The sequence below is a fragment of the Benincasa hispida genome, chromosome 9 (genome assembly GCF_027475165.1).
Source record: "Benincasa hispida cultivar pf3 chromosome 9, pf3_genome.v1.1, whole genome shotgun sequence".
NCBI lineage: Eukaryota > Viridiplantae > Streptophyta > Magnoliopsida > Cucurbitales > Cucurbitaceae > Benincasa > Benincasa hispida.
In genome coordinates this window covers 20,610,973-20,629,945 of record NC_143486.1, presented here as the reverse complement: position 1 = coordinate 20,629,945, position 18,973 = coordinate 20,610,973, and the positions used below count along the sequence as shown (strand labels likewise).

Sequence of the window (18,973 nt, the reverse complement as noted above, 5' to 3'; positions counted from 1 at the left end):
AACAATAAAAAAAAATTTGAAAAGTCAAGTATAAAACAAATAAGGGTAATTGCAATGGATTAACACTTAAAGGGTCAATAATTAAGTGTGTAGCAACATCTTAAGTAACTGCAAATATAACAAAATCAACCAGCGATAGACTCTACTGCTGATAGACTCCTATTAGGGATATAGTCCATCACTGGTAGACTTTGAAAGCTAGATTTAAAATTTTATATATTTGCAAATTCTTTTGTGCCATTGTGCTATATCTTCTAATACTTTAGATCTTATGGCTATATTTGAGATTGAACCCAAATAAATAAAACCAAAACCCTGTATATTTCTTTAAAAGGAAAACCAATATCACATTACCTTTTGGGATTCTTAGTTCTTATAAATATAATTTAATCAATTGTAAATTAATATCAATGGGGCACCATATGTAAGAAAGCTTGGCATTCAATAATAAGTTGTTTGAAAGATCCAATATGAGGAGAGAAAAAAATCACATTGTGTTCATCATCTGAAACAGAGAACACAATGTGTTGAATCTAATTCATAAAAAATCCCCCATGCATAAATCACCCTTGACCACACACATATTAACGTTTAAACAACACAAGCTGGTGGGTTCTGCATCCCATATGAATCAATCTTTGCATTCGAACATGAAGAAAGAATGGTCGTATTCCTCAAGTTGGGGCCTCCATAAGTCAAGTTAATGTCCCTAAGCTCCACCTCCTCGCATGGAAGCAACTCGCTGCACTCCAACGACACCGCCACATTCGTCGTCGATGTTCCCCGTATGTTCTTGAAGTGAACATCGCTGATCTTCCAGTTCGAAGCCTGCATGGAGTATTAGTTACAACTTTGTTATAAAGATTAAGCTCATCGGTATTAACATGATGAGTTTTTGTTTTTGTCATTGTTGTTATTATGTACCTTCTTCTGCTTAGTGCCGTACGTTTGATCGATGATTATAGGGTTTTTGACGTTGTACATTATAATGTCTTCAAAGGTTATTCCTGAGGCTAAACCCGAGATAGGGCTAGCCCAGGTCTTGATTCTGGCACCATTGGTGGCATTGAAAATGGTGCAATTCTTTACTAGAACGTCGTAGACACTCTTCTCTTTTGAGTACTTGCCTAAGCTGCCAACGCTGAAGCAGAATAAAGAGCTCTAAGATATATTTTTCTTTGTGTCTATTTAATCTTTAAACTTTTTTTTAAACGTACACATTATTACCTGAGACCATGTCCTGGGCCACAAGTGACATTGGTAACGACGATTTTCTCAGTACTATGGCCAATGGAGACACAATCATCACCGGTGCCAATGACACTATTCGTAATGGTGACTAATTTTGAGGTACTAATATGCATTCCATCGGTGTTGGGGCTATTTCCTGGAGCTATGATGTTCATGTTGGTAGCAGTGAAATTGTAGCAATAGAATATAGATGTGTGAAAGCCCTTGCTGTTCAGTGAAGCCAGCCCATCAACAATTGTGTGGTTTAATTTTGTGAATTTAATCGACTACAAAAAAAGAAGAGATCAATTAATCAATCATGATCATAATTAAGTTTAAGGTGTGTTTGGAATACATTAATATTTAATTTAAAAAATAAATGGTTTTAGAAGAAATTGAAGTGTTTGATAACCACAAAAAATAGTTTTTTAAGTGTATATTAATGAGTTTTTATCAAAAAGTGTTTAAATAAAAATGAACCTTGAAAAATACTTTTTTCTCAAGTAAATCCAAATGCTTAGTCTCTTATGCATTTTAGGTTTTTGTTGTTTAAATTCTATTTTGGTCAATGAACTTTGAATTTTGTTCTATTTTTGTCTCTAAACTTTAAAAAATGTTCGTCTTAGTCCCTCAACTTTTAAAAAGTGTTTATTTTGGTTCCTAGTATTAGTATTATGTTAACTCTTGTAAGATAAAGGTGAAGTAAAATATCAACCACCAATGTATCAAAATAGTGAACGTCCAAATTTTTTTATACAAAATGAGGTTTGAGATTTCCTATAAAAAATCACTTTTACCACTGAATTCAAAATTAAAACCCAAAGGCTCCATTTCGTTTTTAAGTTCAGGTTCGCATTAGACACAATTCTAGTAGTTTCGAGGGTTTTAACTTGTAATTTAAAATTGAAGGAAAAATGATTGAGTTAGGTAGAAATATAGTTACGATTGGAAGAATCTGGCACTTGGTATTTTTCTTGCAGTCATTATAGGGCCAAGAGGCAGCGCCTTGGCCGTCAAAGACGCCGGAGCCAGTGAGGATGAAACCAGTAATTTCTTCAATGGAGAACCATTCTGGAGAAGAATATTGAGTGATATCGGTTGTAGCCTTCACAGTTCCCTGATTTTCGAGGGTGATTGGGAAGCTTTTGCACGGTCCGGCGAAAGTCACCGGACCCACCAGAAATGTGCCTTGTGGGATCAAAAACTTCGCCGGACCTTCTGCGTTCCGGCAAGCTTCAATCCATGTTGTCATGAATGCCTGCCATGTGAAAAATCAATATATTATTATTTTTTTGGTAAAATGTTAAAACAATTATACCATTCATATCTACCAAAAGAAAATTGTGATTGGTTTAGATTTATATAATGGTAGAATTTAATATCTAAAAAATGACTTTGTGATCAGTGCAAATTATTCAAATCAAACGTTCAAAAATGCAATCTTTAACAATCTACATTCCTATAATATTCATAATTAGTATTTTCCTTTTCAAATATTAAAAAAAAGTTGATTATTATTAGTGCACAAACCATTTCTGAAATTGTTGCAATTATATTTGTTCTCAAACTTATGCAATGATGATTTTTTTTTTCAGGCATTCTGAGGTACACACATTTGCCAAGTGATAATTTTTTTTTCTTAGTTTGGTTTATGTGTAATTATTTGAGTGGATAGTAAAACAACGAGAACAACTCAAGATGTACTCAAATATTACTCTAAAATGATTGTAATTAAACCTAGTTGTTGATAGAGCTATAATAAGCTATACACGTTAGGTTGTCATAGAGAATTATTACTCAAATTTAAGGCTCCATTTAGTAATTATTTCATTTTTTGTTTTTTGTTTTTGAAAATCAAACATATTTCATCTTATTATGATTTGTATCTTTCTTAAGTACAATAATTGAATTTTTAGTTAAATTCTAGAAAAAAAACAAATTTTAAAAATCTATTTTTTTAGCTTTTAAAATTTGACTTGATTTTTTAAATCATTGGTAAAGAGTAGATAACAAAAGAAGAAATTTGGAGGTAGAAGTAACGTCTATAAGATTAATTTTTTAAAAATAAAAAATAAAAAATTCAATGATTATCAAATGTAGCCTAAATAATTTGACAAGATTTAAAGATAATTAACTCAAATTAAAAGTTTGAAGTGGTGTGTTGATATTTCTCACCTGTGCATCATCGGTCTTTCCATCACCTTTAGCTCCATGTTTTGTAACATCAAAAACCGACCCACCATTCCCATTCAGATCAACATTTGCCTTAATGTCATTTACCGTGCCGCCGAGGTCCGGAAGAGTTCCAATACCAAGAGGCAGCGGTGCTGCTGCAGGATGAAGAAGCGGCTGATTTACCGTTGATACGACCCCGTTGACGAGATTTGCAGTGCCGGTGATGTCGTCAAAAATGGCAGCAACCTCTGCACAGCATTGCCAAGCAAATGCTAAGAGAAGGATTTGGAAGAGGCTAGGACTTGTCATTGTCATGGTGGTGAAAGTGTCTTAAATAGTTTGCATGCACAAGTTAGGGTTTTTCGAAGGCAATCAAATGGTAAATTAGATTGTTTTTCTTGGATATTCTTTTGCAATGATCAGAAAGCCTTATTTATGCATGTTTAATGGGAAAACTAAATTTAGAAAATTGGGACAAAGTTTGATCAGTTTGGGGAATTATTCCAAGTATAGAATGATGTGTTAGCCTGGCTTGTTTTCTACCTTCAATTTAATGAGTTTGTTCTTTGTAACAATATAATGATTCAGTTCCTTTGACAGTTCAATCATTTGGGCCAAGCTCTTAAGTTTGGTAACGTGGAAGATTGTTGTTAAGATCATTATGTAATTGACAAAATGGTTTGGTGCATAAAAGACCATACCAATTAAGAGGAGATTAATAAAATTGAAGAAGCCCATGGTTAAGCTTACAAATTTCAAACGGGAAGCCCTCATTTAACAAAGTTTGGGCAAATTTCTGTTATGTATTATTGTTAGAGAATCAGTGTTGATATTTTGTTTAAGGGCATTGTGACTTTTGTTATCTGTGTTGGGTATCTTCATATTTCGTGATTTGTCCTTCAGAATGCCCCTGCAGTAGTTGTTCCAGACAGAATGTTGTTTTTGAAAATGTCGATCCTGCAGAATAATTTCTTTTCTTATCTGGAAAATCCTGTTCCATTTGTTTATTCTCGCGAATTTATTTTCTTTTCAGAGCCTTGCAGAATCATCTCCATGTTCTTTCCGCTTTGCATATTTAAGGAGTTGCTAAGGCTGGCAGTTTTTGAAGATTCTTAGAGCCGTTTGTCATGTGTGTTATTCGAAAAACCATAAGTGTGTCAATCTTATATTGGAGAAGGTTGTGCTACTTTAGATCCTGATACTTACTCTAGATTGCATTGGTTTATATACTTCAACAACTTGAGAAGGGAGCCTAAGTAAAACAAATGAAGTGATCTCTATTTGAAGTTGGAAAGATAAAAGTCTTAGTGAGAGGGAGTCGTCTTATACTCAAGGGGAGCCTAATGTACATTGAAAGGGAGTCTCATGTTTAGGAGGAGCCTAAGTGTTCAATTAATGATATTCATAAGCTTAGGGAGAGTCTAAGTTCTTTGAGAGGGAGTTTCACACTTAGGAGTTGCCTAGGTGATCTTGTAAAGAGTTAAGCGATTCGTATTTCACTGTATTTGTCGTGACTCTATAGATAAGTACAATGTTGTAATTGCCTGACATTATATTAGTGAAAATATTTTTCCACAGGCACACTGCCTCCTAAAAATAAGTGGTATTACACTGAGCTAGGTTACTAAATGTTGTGTTCTGTTATTACTTTAACTTTCTACATTCATCTCAGTATTCTTTGCATTGTTGTAACATCGGTCTTAACTATAACTGTTGTGTGTTAGATTATTTCTTTTTCAATTATAATATAAATCAGTGTCTTTTATGGTGCATTTGGAATGCAAAGTTGAGTTGACTTGAGTTGGTAATAATTATCAGTAGGTAATAATTATTTGTGATGGTAATAATTATCTGTGTTTGGAGTGCAAAGTTGAGTTAGGTTGAGTTATGGATGTTTGGTGCAGTTTTTTTTTTAACCTAAAAAAGAATGATCAAACTAAAAGAGAATGATCTTTTAGGTTTTTGTTTTATTTTTTTTTCTTTAACTTTCTGTTCCACCATTCAACTAAACACTAAAGAGATCGAATCCCCAGTAGAAGGGATTGAATGCCTATTGCTTTAATTTTGTTCAGAATTCACAGTACAGAAAAATACAAAAAACATTCACAATAATGTAGTAACTGAAGGAATTGAATTCATTGCAGAAGCGTGTGAACGTCGCGCCATTGATAGTAAATTTTGAAACAACTCAAAAAAATAAAAAGGAGAAATTTAAATAGAAATATATAGAATAAACATCTACAATTTAAAGCATGCTTTTAAAGAGGAGAAAAAGGGAAAGGAAGGACTTACCCTTGTAGATCTTTCTTCACTAATTTCTCTCCACAAATCATGAAAAATGAAACTTCTCGACACATTCTTCTTTCTCTGACCCAATGAATAGAAACAACGGAGGACAAAACCATTGAATTACTTTGCTATTCTCTGGAATATAAACCAAGGAAGTGAGATCTCCTTGATTTTTGAAGAGAAAAAGTATTTTGTGAGGAATAATTTCTCTTGAGAAAATTGTAGAGAGGATTCTAAAGCTCAGACAACCCCTAAAATTCTCTCTTGGCTAATCTTAATGAGAGGATGAGTGGGGGGAGGGGAGTTATAAATCCTTCCACTACTATGCAGAATAACACCCTTAGTGCTGAGTTTGATATGAAGGATTTGGGTGCTGCTAAAAAAGTTTTGGGTAAAGAGATTTATAGGGAGAGAGATAAAAATAAGCTCTTCTTGTCATAGAAAAGCTATATTCAGAAAATATTGTTCAGGTTTGGTATGTCATTAGCTAAGCCTATAGATACTCCTAGTGTTGCAAATGATCGTTTGTCATCTGTGCTTTCACCATAGTCTAAAGTTGAGAAGGAGTTTATGTCTCGAGTTCATTATACTAGTACAGTGGGAAGTTTGATGTATGCTATGGTATGTACTAGGCCTGATCTTGCCTATTCTGCTAGTGTTGTCAATAGGTTCACGAGTCAACCTGGGAAGAAGCATTGACAAGTTGTTAAGAGGATTTTTCGTTACCTTAGAGGTACATCTAATGTTGGTCTCGTTTATGGGAATGACACAAAGTATTTGGTGACCGATTATTCTGATTCTAACCATGTTGGAGACGTTGACAGTAAGAGATCTATGACTGGCCATGTGTTCACTCTGAGTGGTTCTATTGTTAGTTGGAAGGAAACTTTACAACCTACAGTTATTTTGTCTACTACTGAAGCAGAGTACATGGTCTTGATAGAAGTTTCTAAAGAAGGAATATGGCTGAGGGGGTTAGTTCGTGATCTTGGTTTGCATCATGACCAAGCTATTATATATTGTGATAGTTTGAGTGCAATATGTCTAGCCAAGGATCAATTTCATCATGAGAGAACTACGCACATCGATGTAAGATATCACTTCTTAAGAGGTGAGTAGAGAGTTAAAGTGATGACAATTAGTACTGTTGATAACCCTGCTGATATGTTCACCAAATCGGTTCCACAAGGCAAGTTTCAACATTGATTTAACTTACCAAATGTTTTGAATTGTTAGTGGTCCCTTTGTAGGACACTTTGAGGCATGAGGGGGAAGTCTGGGCATGTTTGGCAATGTTGTTTATGTTGCATCAAGTACATCTATTATATGGGAGAGAATTCAAGTCAAGGTGGAGATTTGTTGGAATACCTTGAATTTATTTGTTGACGTTTTGAACAACAAAAAACCTATTTAGAATCTGCATTTAGCATATTTATTTATTTATTTGTAGTTATTTAGATTATGACCCTAAGGTTTAGAGTAGTGCGCTATATAAACTCTCTAAACCTAGAGGCGCTATTTGTGTATTCAGATAACATTCTCTCGAATAATACTGTTCTCTCTCTACCCCGTGAACATAGCTAACACACCGTTAGTGAATCACGTATATCTATGTGTCAATTTTTTTACGTTCTTTAATGTTCTTTAATTGTCATTTTTGTAACAGTTATTGTCTCTGCTTCTCTTGAATCTTTTGAACCTAAATCTTCTAGTTTTGTGAACACTGAATCTTTGTATCTCTTGATTGTCCCAAATCTTCTAAATTTGAATCCTCTGAATCTGTTGATCCTTAATCTTTAAACTCTTCAATACTAGAATTCATGAAATCTGAGTCTATCAATTTAATATTTGAAAAAAAATTAATCAACTATTTGGTTTTGGTGAATATGATAATAAACCCTGAGCATCTAGAAGCTCTAAGAAGGTTAATTATGATTCTTTAGAAAAACTGATTTTAAAGCTTACATCCCTATTGCTTCTTTTTCAGGTAGACTCTTAAGTCTCGAGAAGAAAGAAGAAAAAAAATAAACAAACTGAGAGCCCTGGAAAGAAGACTGCTAGATTTCTTGAAACGAACTCAAAGTAGTGGGTTAAGAAAGAGGAATAAATGATTGTTACCCAAGCAACAACGGTAATACCAAGTAAGCAACCTTCGAAACAAGATGATCCATGTATGTTTTGCTTGCCTTGCACCATAGGTAAGATGAAGCTGCAAAATGGTCTGATAGATCAAGGGGTAACTGTGAGTATTATACTTGCATCTTTGTTTTATGAACTTGGGTTGCTAGATATTAAAAGCACAACCATTGTAATCCAATTGGTAGACCATAGTTTGAGTAAGCCATTAGGAGTAGTACATGATGTCTCTATAAATGTAGATGGCTTAATCTTCCCAACAGGCTTTTACGTTCTTAACTACGACCAAAACACTCATTCTCCTTGGAACTCTATCATTTTAGGTAGACCTTTCTTACGAACTGCTCTAGCAAAAATTGACGTAGGCAAAGGATGTGTCGATTTTGAAGGAATCATTATTTTATTTTATTTTTTTTTGTTTTAGATAAAAATGTCTCCATTAACCCACTTGCCTCTATTGAACTATTATTTCCATAGAATGATGGAGAAGCAGCATCAAGAAAGATGGATGGATGGAGAAGGCCAAACTAATGTATTGTTGAGAGAAAATAAAATCTATAAGTTATGTTGTATTTGATGCAATATAAAACTATAGACTGATATAACATATAGTGTGTATATATACAATAAAGTAGTTATTATATATATATTTTAGTATTTTTAATTTAATTGAAATTAATTAAAGGGAAGGAGTTATAACTCCATCCCCCAACTTCTCTCAGTTAATATACGTGGGATTCAAGTGGTTGGAGATTCATCTTCTTCCTGAAATCTCTCTAAGAGAAAAGTTCTCTCGAACAAAAAATTCCCTCTCCTCCTCTCCTTCTCCTCCTCTCCATCTCCTTCCCTCTTCCAAGGATTCAAGCAAAACCCACAACTCTTGCTTGAATCCTTTATCCTAAGAGAATACAGAGGGTTCTCAAGTGGTGGTTTTCCTTTTTGGAGAAAGAAATCTGTTCGCGTGGAGAAGGTGATCTGTTAATGGCTTATACGAGAGAGTTCTTGAAGAAAGGGTTCTTCAAAGGTAAGGTTCTGAAACTTCAAGTATTTTATTTAAAGAATGCTATCATTTAAGAAATTGCATATCTTGTTCTTATTTACTGTAAAACTTATATTCAATCAAAAATGAAATTTGGGTCATTCTTGCTTCTGCTCAAAGGATCTTTTTTTCGAAAATTTCCTTCACTGATGAATGTCAAGGAAAGAGAAAGGTATCAATATTCATAGTATGTGCTATCTTGCTCCGCTTAATTTGGGATTGTTCTTGTATTTTGCGTGTTTATTTGGCTATTTGGTAGGTTTTGAGCACTTAAGAGGTAGAATGGAACGTTAGTGATGAAATGGAGCTAAAAAAGGCAAAAATGAAACTTAATTACATCAATCGAGAAAGAGAAGGCCAAAATGACCAAAATGCCCCTATAGGCACAGTGCACAGTGAAGCGGCGCTATCGCCTGGTGCTTTTTCCAATAGCACCAAATTTGGTGCAGCACACAAACACTCCGAACACCAGATGTACGAGGATTTCGTCAGCGCTACGACATTACCACAATTTTATAAATACTAATTTTAGCCACCCAGGTCAGAAGTATCGTCGATCTGTTAATTTCAATCAACTTTTACACGATTTCTCTCATCTTTTCTTCTCTTTTTAGTCTGGGAATGTATCAAAATAGCTCCTTGGCATTATTCATAAAGTTTATGGTCCAAGGTATTCGTTTCTAGCTTGGGTTTTAGGATTTTTCCCTATTTTGATGTATTTGTGAGTTTTTAACTAGATTATTGTAATTGTTGGATTCAATTCAATTCAATTCTATACTGATTATGATTATATTATTGGACACTTTGAAATTTTATTAAAATTTGATATGTCACATATAAACTTGTGTTAATCACCTAGAAGCAATAAGTTAAGTTAGCTTGCAAATCAATTTGGATGAGTATTGTTATAACTAAATTAGAATTGAATCATCAACAAATTATTGATTAAGGCTTTTCCTATTAGATATTCAACCTAACTTTACCCTAGACCTTAATACAATAAGGCCAAATCGAATTTGCATGTTGTTCATAAATTTGAATTGGACTAATTAATTGATTTTCACGAATTAATTGGCCTTTCTAATTAATTTGGTTAGGTATAAACAATTACATCATTCTGGTAATGAGAATTTTATGATCAAGTACATTGAATAGGAGAATTCCGTCATAATATAAGCTAGGTGATCGACTTGAAAATGTGTGCCGCTATCACACTTCCAAGGACTAAATAAATTTGTAACTTTAGTCTAACAACCTACACTAACACGTTGTACAGATGGTAAGAAATGGATCGTCCACAAAGAATTTGATGAATATTTTAACCTAATTTTGAATTCGAGTGGTAACTGGGATGGGGTTTTGTAAAGAAAATGACAAAATTGTGCAAGAATGTAAAGGCGAGAATTTAAATGCGTAATTGAAATAATGAAAACTCGATTTTCTTATTGATCTAGTTTAGTTAGGTTTCCTCATAATTTTTCTTGGTATTCATAGGCATTTAACAAATCAAGATTCTTTCTAATTATTCACTTAGTCTATACACCCTAAAAGCATAGGAATGCATAACCCTAGTTTCTTGATTAAACAAGTAATCAAACCTAAATAACTCAATTAATGAGAATCGATAGCGACTTAATTAATTGTTCATTTGCATTAAGAAATAGCAATTCTTGACTAAGATTGGATGAGTAGTTCGAAAAGCCTAGATACTGGTCCAACTGTTCTTGAATTACTAAGCATGTATAATTGTGAACAAGATTAATTCCAACAACCTAAATTCACACATTTGCACTTTTTAATTGTGATTGCCTTAAGAAATTAAGCACATAGACCTGCTATTATTTCTAGCATTCATTGAATAAAAGAAAGTTGGCAAAAAATTCTTAAATCCAATGCATAGAAATTATTTCACATTCAAGAATCAATTTTAGCAAGAATTTATTATAGAAATCAAGAAATTACATGAGAGATTATTTAAAATTCAGCCTCATATCAAGAAAATTAAGAATCTAACGTAAACTAAACTAGATTACTTACCTTAACGTAGCATATCCTTCAAGATTTGATCAAAGAATAGCATGGATACATCAAAGGTAAGGAAGAATGAAAGAAAAAGTGTAGAAAAGTAAGAAAATTGAGAGAACAACGAGTGAAGATCGGATCTCTCCGTCAAAATGGTGAAATTTTGCTTTTATACTTAGGTCCCAACGTCACAACGCAGAGCATAGCGTTGCAACTATCTTATCGATTTCAGACCACAAGTGTTGGACGAGGGTTATGGTAACATTGCAACTCTGGGACCAATTTGGCAGGCATGCACAGAATCCTTTTTTGTTCGTCAAAACCCTGAGTGCCATGACGCTGAGGGTAGCGTCCCTGTTTCCTCGCTACTACCTTTCAGTGTTGCACAGCAGTATGGGGGGAGGGTTGTGATGTTGCTGGATGGTATTTTCATAATTTCTTGTGTCTTCTTCAAATTAGTTGACTCCAAGGTGCATTTTAAGTCCAATTTAACTCAAATTTCTCCTAAATGCCTCTTTTTCCCTTTCAAGACGAATTTACCTATAAAACAAACAATTAAGGGACATAATCATTACTCTTTTTTAGAGCTACCAAACACCCCCAACTTAACTCTTGATTGTCCCTAGCAAGGAAAAATAAAAATATACATTCAATCAAAAAGGTTTTATTCGTTTTATTCAATCATTTGATTTATCCAATTATTTGGTTTACTAAAACATTTGATTTACTTAATCATGTGATTCTAATCTCAAACCTCAGCAGTCTAAGAAAGTAATCCAATCAATCACTTAGATTGTCAAAGATTTGAAAATAATAAATTGAAACTCACTTTTTAACAGACTTTTTTGAGTAAAATCATGGATGAAAGAATACAATATTTTCGTTATTTTATAGTCTAAGACACCGAAAAGGGTTTATTTCACTCTCATTTCTTATTCTCCTTACTCTTACTCGGTTATCGGTCAAAGACATACCATCTTGCAAAAAAGAGAGGCAATACTAAGGCAAGGGTGCCTAAAAACTCACACACACAATGTAGAAGATATCTTTTTCTTACCTAGAGGGTTAACTTTCACACTCAACCACCGGGAACCTATTCACTCTTTTCTCGCAGAGTCCTAACTAGACACGATGGACGTAGTTGTTTTCATCAATATCCATGCACATACACACATTCTTTTCACCTCTATCCATGCACACCCACACACACACTTTTCTTGTGGTTTAAATAACCTTTTTTTTGTAGCAACTATTTTTTTTAACACCACACGTTAGGCCCTTTTTTATCCACTTTATCTAGTCTTGCTTCTAAAACAACTTGGTTACTCTAAAGGCTAAAGCTAGGTCTTTTGAGGTGACAAAGAAAATCAAGAAAGATAAAACTTTTCTAGAAGTCTATGATTCTAAAATGAACTTTAAACAAGGCATTCACTTGTTTTTTATATGTGATTGACACGAAAAGTTTTTTTTAAAATGGGGTCAAAATTTTGTTTGAAATATTTTTTGTATCTAAAGTCTCCAATGTGTTAGAGTTAGGAAATATGCAACGGAAAAAAAAAGGATCGTTAAGCATTCTAATTCATTAATTTTGGCTCAAATTTAAGCATGCTCATAAAATACAAAGTGGGTTTCATGATATACCTTTGAAGAACACCTCAAAGCCTTCTCCACTATCCTTTTGGTGCCTTGGATTGAGTTGTGGGACTCAAAATAAGCTTGGATTAAGAGAGTTTTGGAGGAAATAAAACTGATTTACAGCAACCTGAAGAACTCTTCTTCAAGAGAGATTTTCAGCCAAAATCCAATCTTTTGCATGCTCAATTCCAATGAGATACTTCAGTATATATTGCATGACAATCATGCAAGAAGAATTGTTGCATGAATTGCAACTCATGCTTGGATTTTGCTGAGAATTGGGTGAGTAGAAAGTGTGTAAGCAAGTTCGAAATGGAAGTGAGAAAATCCCAACTTTTCCGTTTCCAATTTTCTTCTTCTTTTCTTTTTAATTTTTAATTTCTCAAATTAAAAAATAATTTCAGTTTTTAATTCAATAATTAAAACTAAAATTGTATTTAATTTTACAAAAATTAATTTAAAATTAATTTTTCTAATAAAATTAATAATTAATAATTAATTAAATTAATTTAATATCAAATATTAAATTAATTTAATACTAATTCCACTATCATGAATCTCTATTCATGAATTTAATATTTAAATCATATTTAAATTTTAATCGATTCTCCAATTCCATTTAATTCCAAAATTAAACATGTAATTACATCTCATATAATTACTAATTCCCTTAATTCTAATTCGAATGTTTCAAATCAACTTATCACACTACTCCAAGGCTAATCCATTTACGAGCTAGTAGCAGACCTCGTGGATCTACAGATCATGGGCTCCAATGATCTAAAATTAATTGGTTAAACTCTTTACACCAAATTAACCCCCATTTGTTAACTACTGGGTCACTCTACTAAAGCCCATAGTTGCACTTCCCTCATTGTAGATATATTATGTCCACTCGATATAACCATGATTAGTAAGTTAACCTTCACAGGTTGTTCGTAATAACGGCTGGGCCAAAAATCTGTTTTACCCCCGAGATTACCTATTGTTTCTTAAGTCCCACTAATTCTCTAATGAACAATTGGTTTATGATCTAATCAACAAACCAAGTCCGTCTCAGACCAATGAGAGGGTGGCAAGATTCGAAGTCAGCACTTAAGGGAACAACCTCTCTACTATCCCTAAAAGCGGGCAGGAGTGAATTCCATTTTACACCCTATATCCCCAGCTATCTTACCCCTGAAATGGAGGTTTATTGAGCCGACGTTGTTGAGCCAACCCTCACCTATACAAAATCTAAGGATAATCCCATATACACAGGAGTTCATAGTTAGCTCAAGATTAAGGTCAAGTTACCTAGGTAATCAGTTTGAAATAGTCAATCTTAAATAGTAAACAGTGTTAGAAAGTAAGAGTAACTGATTTCGTGGTCCGATCTTGTAAAAACCCATTGCACAGGACGCCACCACTTCTCATATCATAACATGTACAAATTAGGATCACATTGTTTGTAGCACTTTATAATTTCTTGTAACAACTACAGAGTGGGCCGCATCCAATAGTGTTACCAGAATAAGTCACCCAATCTCATTCATATACTATAGATCATTTTGACTATTTACTCGTACCTGATTCACTTTTATATCTCCACATATAGTTCAAGTACTCATGTAATAGTCATGGGTCTTTTAGGTTATTGGATTTCTAAAATGAAATAAGCAATACATTTTCAATAACAACTTATTGAATTTTCATAAATAAGTTTGATTGTTTACAAACCACGAATTTTAGGACATAAAACTCAACACAAAGTATACATTTAAAAAAGTGCATTGTCAACTTTTCATTGATTAGAAAGAAATTATTAAGTAAAAACAAAATGATTGAATTTGTTTTTATGTATGTTCATACAATCAAACATTCAAACATTTGCAAATTTGCACATTGAACAAAAAATGAAATGTTCAGAGTCACAAAATTTTGTAGATCATGAAGAATAAAAAAGTATAACGAATGATCAAAGATCACAAAATTTTTCAGATTTCTTAATTTTTATAGAAGTAAAAATTATCACAATATACCAAAATTTCAAAGCATCAAAGCTACAAATTACAAAACCATAAAGCATAAACCACAAATCCGAGCTTAGATGCTCAAAGGTTATCCAAATATGAATATATTATGAATCAAAAAAATTTTAGCATCATTTATCATCTAGATATTAAGCCAAACTCAAAGCATACATGCATTGCACCCACACCCAATGTTAAAAGCAAACATTTTCCACAATGTTTTAAAGTAAAAGAAAGCACAAGGACAAAAAAGAAAGAGGAATAGAAAAACTCCCATGATTTTTGGATGGGTATTTTGGTAAGCATGAAATACTTTTCTTCTTTTATTTTCAAGACTATCTGCAAAGAAAGAGATTCAAAATTCTCTCAATTATTTGTTACCAAAAATAAGCTAAGTTAAACAAATCAAAAGAAAACAACTAAACTAGAAAGCAAGTAAATTTAAAATTCTTGTTGCCTCCAGGTAGTACAATTTTTAAGGTCACTTGCTCGACCATATTTGACCTGATCATCCTAGATCCATTTATGTAAAATTCACTTATATAAATCTCAACCATATAATTGATATTTGGATCATATCCAAATATTTAATTCCTCTCAATATAAATCATATTTATATTTAATTACATGAATCTCATTCATATAATTAGTATTTGAATCATATTCAAATTCCTCTCATAATACCTTATATTATAATGTATCAAATACATTATCTTAATTATATCACATATATAATTAATTTAATTAATTATATATATAATTATTTCCCTCAATTAATTTGAACACTTCAAATTAATCTAAAATTAATTCTCAATTAAATCCCTGTTGAGCTACATATGAGACATATGGACCTGTAAATTGAAGCTCCAATGGTACTTAGATAATTAATTAAACTCTTTAAGCTAAAAAACTGCAGACCCTTACATTTTGATCTCATAAAAAATAATAAACTAAGCTACCAAATATAGAAAACATTTATTTCGTAAAATCCCAACATTTAATATAGAAATTCACCCATCTTTTCTTCAATTTTTGTTTCAAAATAGAAAATCAAAGGTAGAACATGGTTGTGGTACCAATTAAAGGAATAGAATTCCTTGCGGAAGCATTTGAACGTCGTACCATTGACAATCAATTTTAAAAAAACTCAGAAACACAGAGAAACTTATAGAGAAATATATAGGATAAACATCTACAATTTAAAGTATGCTTTTGGAGAGGAGAAATAGGGAAAAGAAGGACTTACCCTTGTAGTGCTTTTTTCGTGTAATTCCTCTCCACACATCACGAACAGTGGAACTTCTCTGCACAAACTTCTTCCTTGAGCCCAATGAACAACAACAAGAGGAATAGAACACTACCACTAGATTACCTTGCTATTCTCTAGAATAAGAATCGAAAAAGTGTGGTCTCCTTGATTTTGGAAGGGAAAAAATATTTTGTGAAAGAGAGAGAATTCTAAAATTCAGACAAATCCTTGTTCTGTAAAGAAATTCTCTCTTGCCCAATCCTAATGAGAGGATGAGTGGGAGAGGGGGGAAGGAATTATAACTTCCTCCACTGCCACGCAAAATAACTCCATATTCTGATTTTAATATTAATTTAAATTGTATATTAAAACCAAGTTAAGATATGATCAAATTGATAAAGTTAATTAATTAACATTTAAATTACTAACTATTAAATATCACATATTTTATATCCTTTGAATCATATTCAAACATCAGCCTCTTATATAACCTATATGAATCTCATTCATATTAATTGTAACCTATAGTTTTACATGAATCTTGATAGCATAAAAAATGTGCTATCTAGCTCCCCTTATTCCGGATTGTTCTAGGATTTTATGTGTTATGCTATTTTGTAGGTTTCAAGCACTCAAGAGGTAGAATCGAATAGAGTGATTCAGGGTTATTTGAAGCAATTCAAAGTTAATTTGAGCATCCATGATTCAAAGGAGAAAAATTACCAAAATGCCCCTGTGCTGGAGCGTTTCAACCATCTACCAAGCATAGAGCTATGCTCAAAGATAGATTGAATGCATCGTTGGAGCATCATAATGCCCGTTTTATGCTTTTGTGTTACACTTCAAGGCATTAGTTGAAGATTCAAGAGAGCATCGCAACACTGCCATCAACATTGCAACATTACAAAATTTGATGAAGAAAACACGTGTGCCTCATCATGAAGAGTGTAACCTATAGAGTAACAACACTCCAACCTTATGCTATGAATTCTAAAAGCCAACGTAGTCACGCTGCGCTTAGCGTAGTTACACTCTACCAATTTTATAAATAGGATTTTTACTACCTAGGTCAGGGAGTTCACCATTCTGCTGACTTTAGTCGATTCAACATCGATTTCTCTCCTCTTTCTTCTCTTTTAGTCTGAAGATGTATCAAAACGATAATTTGACATTTTTCATGAATATTATGGGATAAAGTATCGTTTCTAGCTTGGTTTTTTGGATTTTTCTACCTATCTAATGTATTTGTGAGTTTTCAAACTAGTTTATAATAATTGTCAAATTTGATTATGTTCTTGAATGTTTATGATTATATTATTGGATGCTTGAGTATTTTATAATTATCACTTTTAATTGACATTTGATACGTGACATTTAATCTTGTGTTAATCAATTAGAAGCAATAAGTTAGGTTAGCTTGCAAATCATTTGGATGAGTATTGTTCTAATCAACTTAGAATCGAATCAATAGAATATTTAATTAAGGCTATTCCTGTTAGCTATTCAACCTAACTTTGCCCTAGATTTTAATGATTAGGCCAACTTGAATTTTCATGTTGTTTATCAATTTAAATTAGGGTAATTAGATGATCATGTCGAATTAATTGGGCATTCCAATAATTTGGCTAGGTATAAATAATTGGTTGACTCTAGTAATGAGAATTCTATGATCGAATGCATTAAATAGGAGAATTCTATGATAACCCAAGCTAGGTTCTCTCTCAAGTTGAATTTCATCACTTTAATTTTATTTTATGCATTTAAATTTCTCTTGCAACGAAACAATCTTCAAACCCCCCCTCTCTCTTTGGTTACCCAAGGACTGAAACACTTTAGTTGAGAAATTTGAGGGCTTCCTAAATTCGAACCGTGCTACCACTGCTACATTATTTTGAGTGGATGTAGTTAAATTATTTGGTTTAAATTTGGGTGATGAAATCTACTCCGACAAAATTGGGGCTATTGCTGGGGAGTCAAGTATTTTCTTTCTTTTTTTTTTTTTTTTTTTAAGAATTTATGGTTCTTTGTTCTTTCTTTTAATTACTAGATCCTCCAAGGATCAAAATTCTTTGTTGTATTTTTTAGAGCTTGGTAGGGAGGAAATGAGATGAAGAAAAGAGGCTAGAGAACAAAGAGCTTCAGAAGAGCAAATCCGTGCTGAAAGCACATTTGAAGAAGAGCATTCTGAATAGGAGTTTGAACAGGAGATAATGGTACAGCCTGAAGAGCTCACCTTGAAGGAGCTTTCAACTCCTGACCTTACTCAGCAGCCCACTACATCACTTACCCTGAGACTACAGGTAATTTCGAGTTAAAAACTGGTCTCGATGGCGCAGCCTGTAGAGCTCTGTCACACCCCACCCTAGATTATTCTACCTAAACCTAAGATGAGATGTGAGGATCGTAGACCCCAAATGTGCAATGGAGCCTACCATCAAAATTACATGCTTGAGACGTATATAATAATTCATGTGGGCCTTGACTTGCACTTTAAAACATGTCTTTATTTTAACCAATGTAACACATTAAACTACTGACAAATATAACCAACACCTCAAAACCCCAGTTTTTTGCAATAATTTTACTTCTAACACGAACACGAGTACATACAAAAGTAGGCATGTAGTACTGTATGAGATAGGTGGCAGGCGTCACATAATCAACTGGAAACTCAAGAAGTGTTACCTAGTGGAGAAAGTAAAGGAAGAAAGGTTAAGTTAACAAGCCCAATGAATGGTGGTTTTATTAAAGACATACTATAGTAACAATATAAAATCTATGAAACACTGATTGAAAATCCCAAATAATAGAGATAGAATAAATGCAATTTTATAACAACATAATTTTCATAAAACAGCTGTTGAGAAATAAACATGAGTAATTGTTGTTGGAGACGTAAAAAACATGAATAACAAAACTTGCCACTGAAATTACTACCCAAGCATGGTCATACTATATACAGAAGAACTTGATGTAAACATGGTCATACTATTCACCGAGCAAACTCAAGGTAAATAGTAGAGAAAAACAAGGTCATTGTGGACACAGAACAACCCTCAAAAGGCATAGCACCCTAACACACGACCCAAAGCTTATGTGTGCATTGAAGTGAGTCCCAAAGACCTCCGATATATCATGACTACACTACGAAAACACATTCATGTAAGTGCAGTAGGTAATTACCAT

At 33.1% G+C, this 18,973-nt stretch overlaps 1 protein-coding gene and 1 long non-coding RNA gene across 2 annotated transcripts; both read right to left on the bottom strand.

Annotated features, from left to right (window-relative positions):
- Nucleotides 1–591: 591 nt before the first annotated feature.
- Nucleotides 592–3,714, bottom strand: LOC120084600 (exopolygalacturonase-like). The gene is made up of 5 exons (XM_039040408.2): nt 3,406–3,714; nt 2,174–2,488; nt 1,228–1,517; nt 925–1,141; nt 592–828 (listed from the first exon to the last, which is right to left on the bottom strand). The coding sequence occupies exons 1-5, from the start codon at nt 3,712–3,714 to the stop codon at nt 592–594; spliced, it is 1,368 nt and encodes a 455-aa protein (XP_038896336.2).
- A 7,061-nt stretch (nt 3,715–10,775) lies between these two features.
- On the bottom strand, nt 10,776–16,007 carry LOC150033681 (uncharacterized). The gene is made up of 4 exons (XR_016532308.1): nt 15,911–16,007; nt 15,785–15,842; nt 12,533–14,877; nt 10,776–11,431 (listed from the first exon to the last, which is right to left on the bottom strand). It is a non-coding gene; the product is annotated as an uncharacterized LOC150033681 (long non-coding RNA).
- Nucleotides 16,008–18,973: the final 2,966 nt, after the last annotated feature.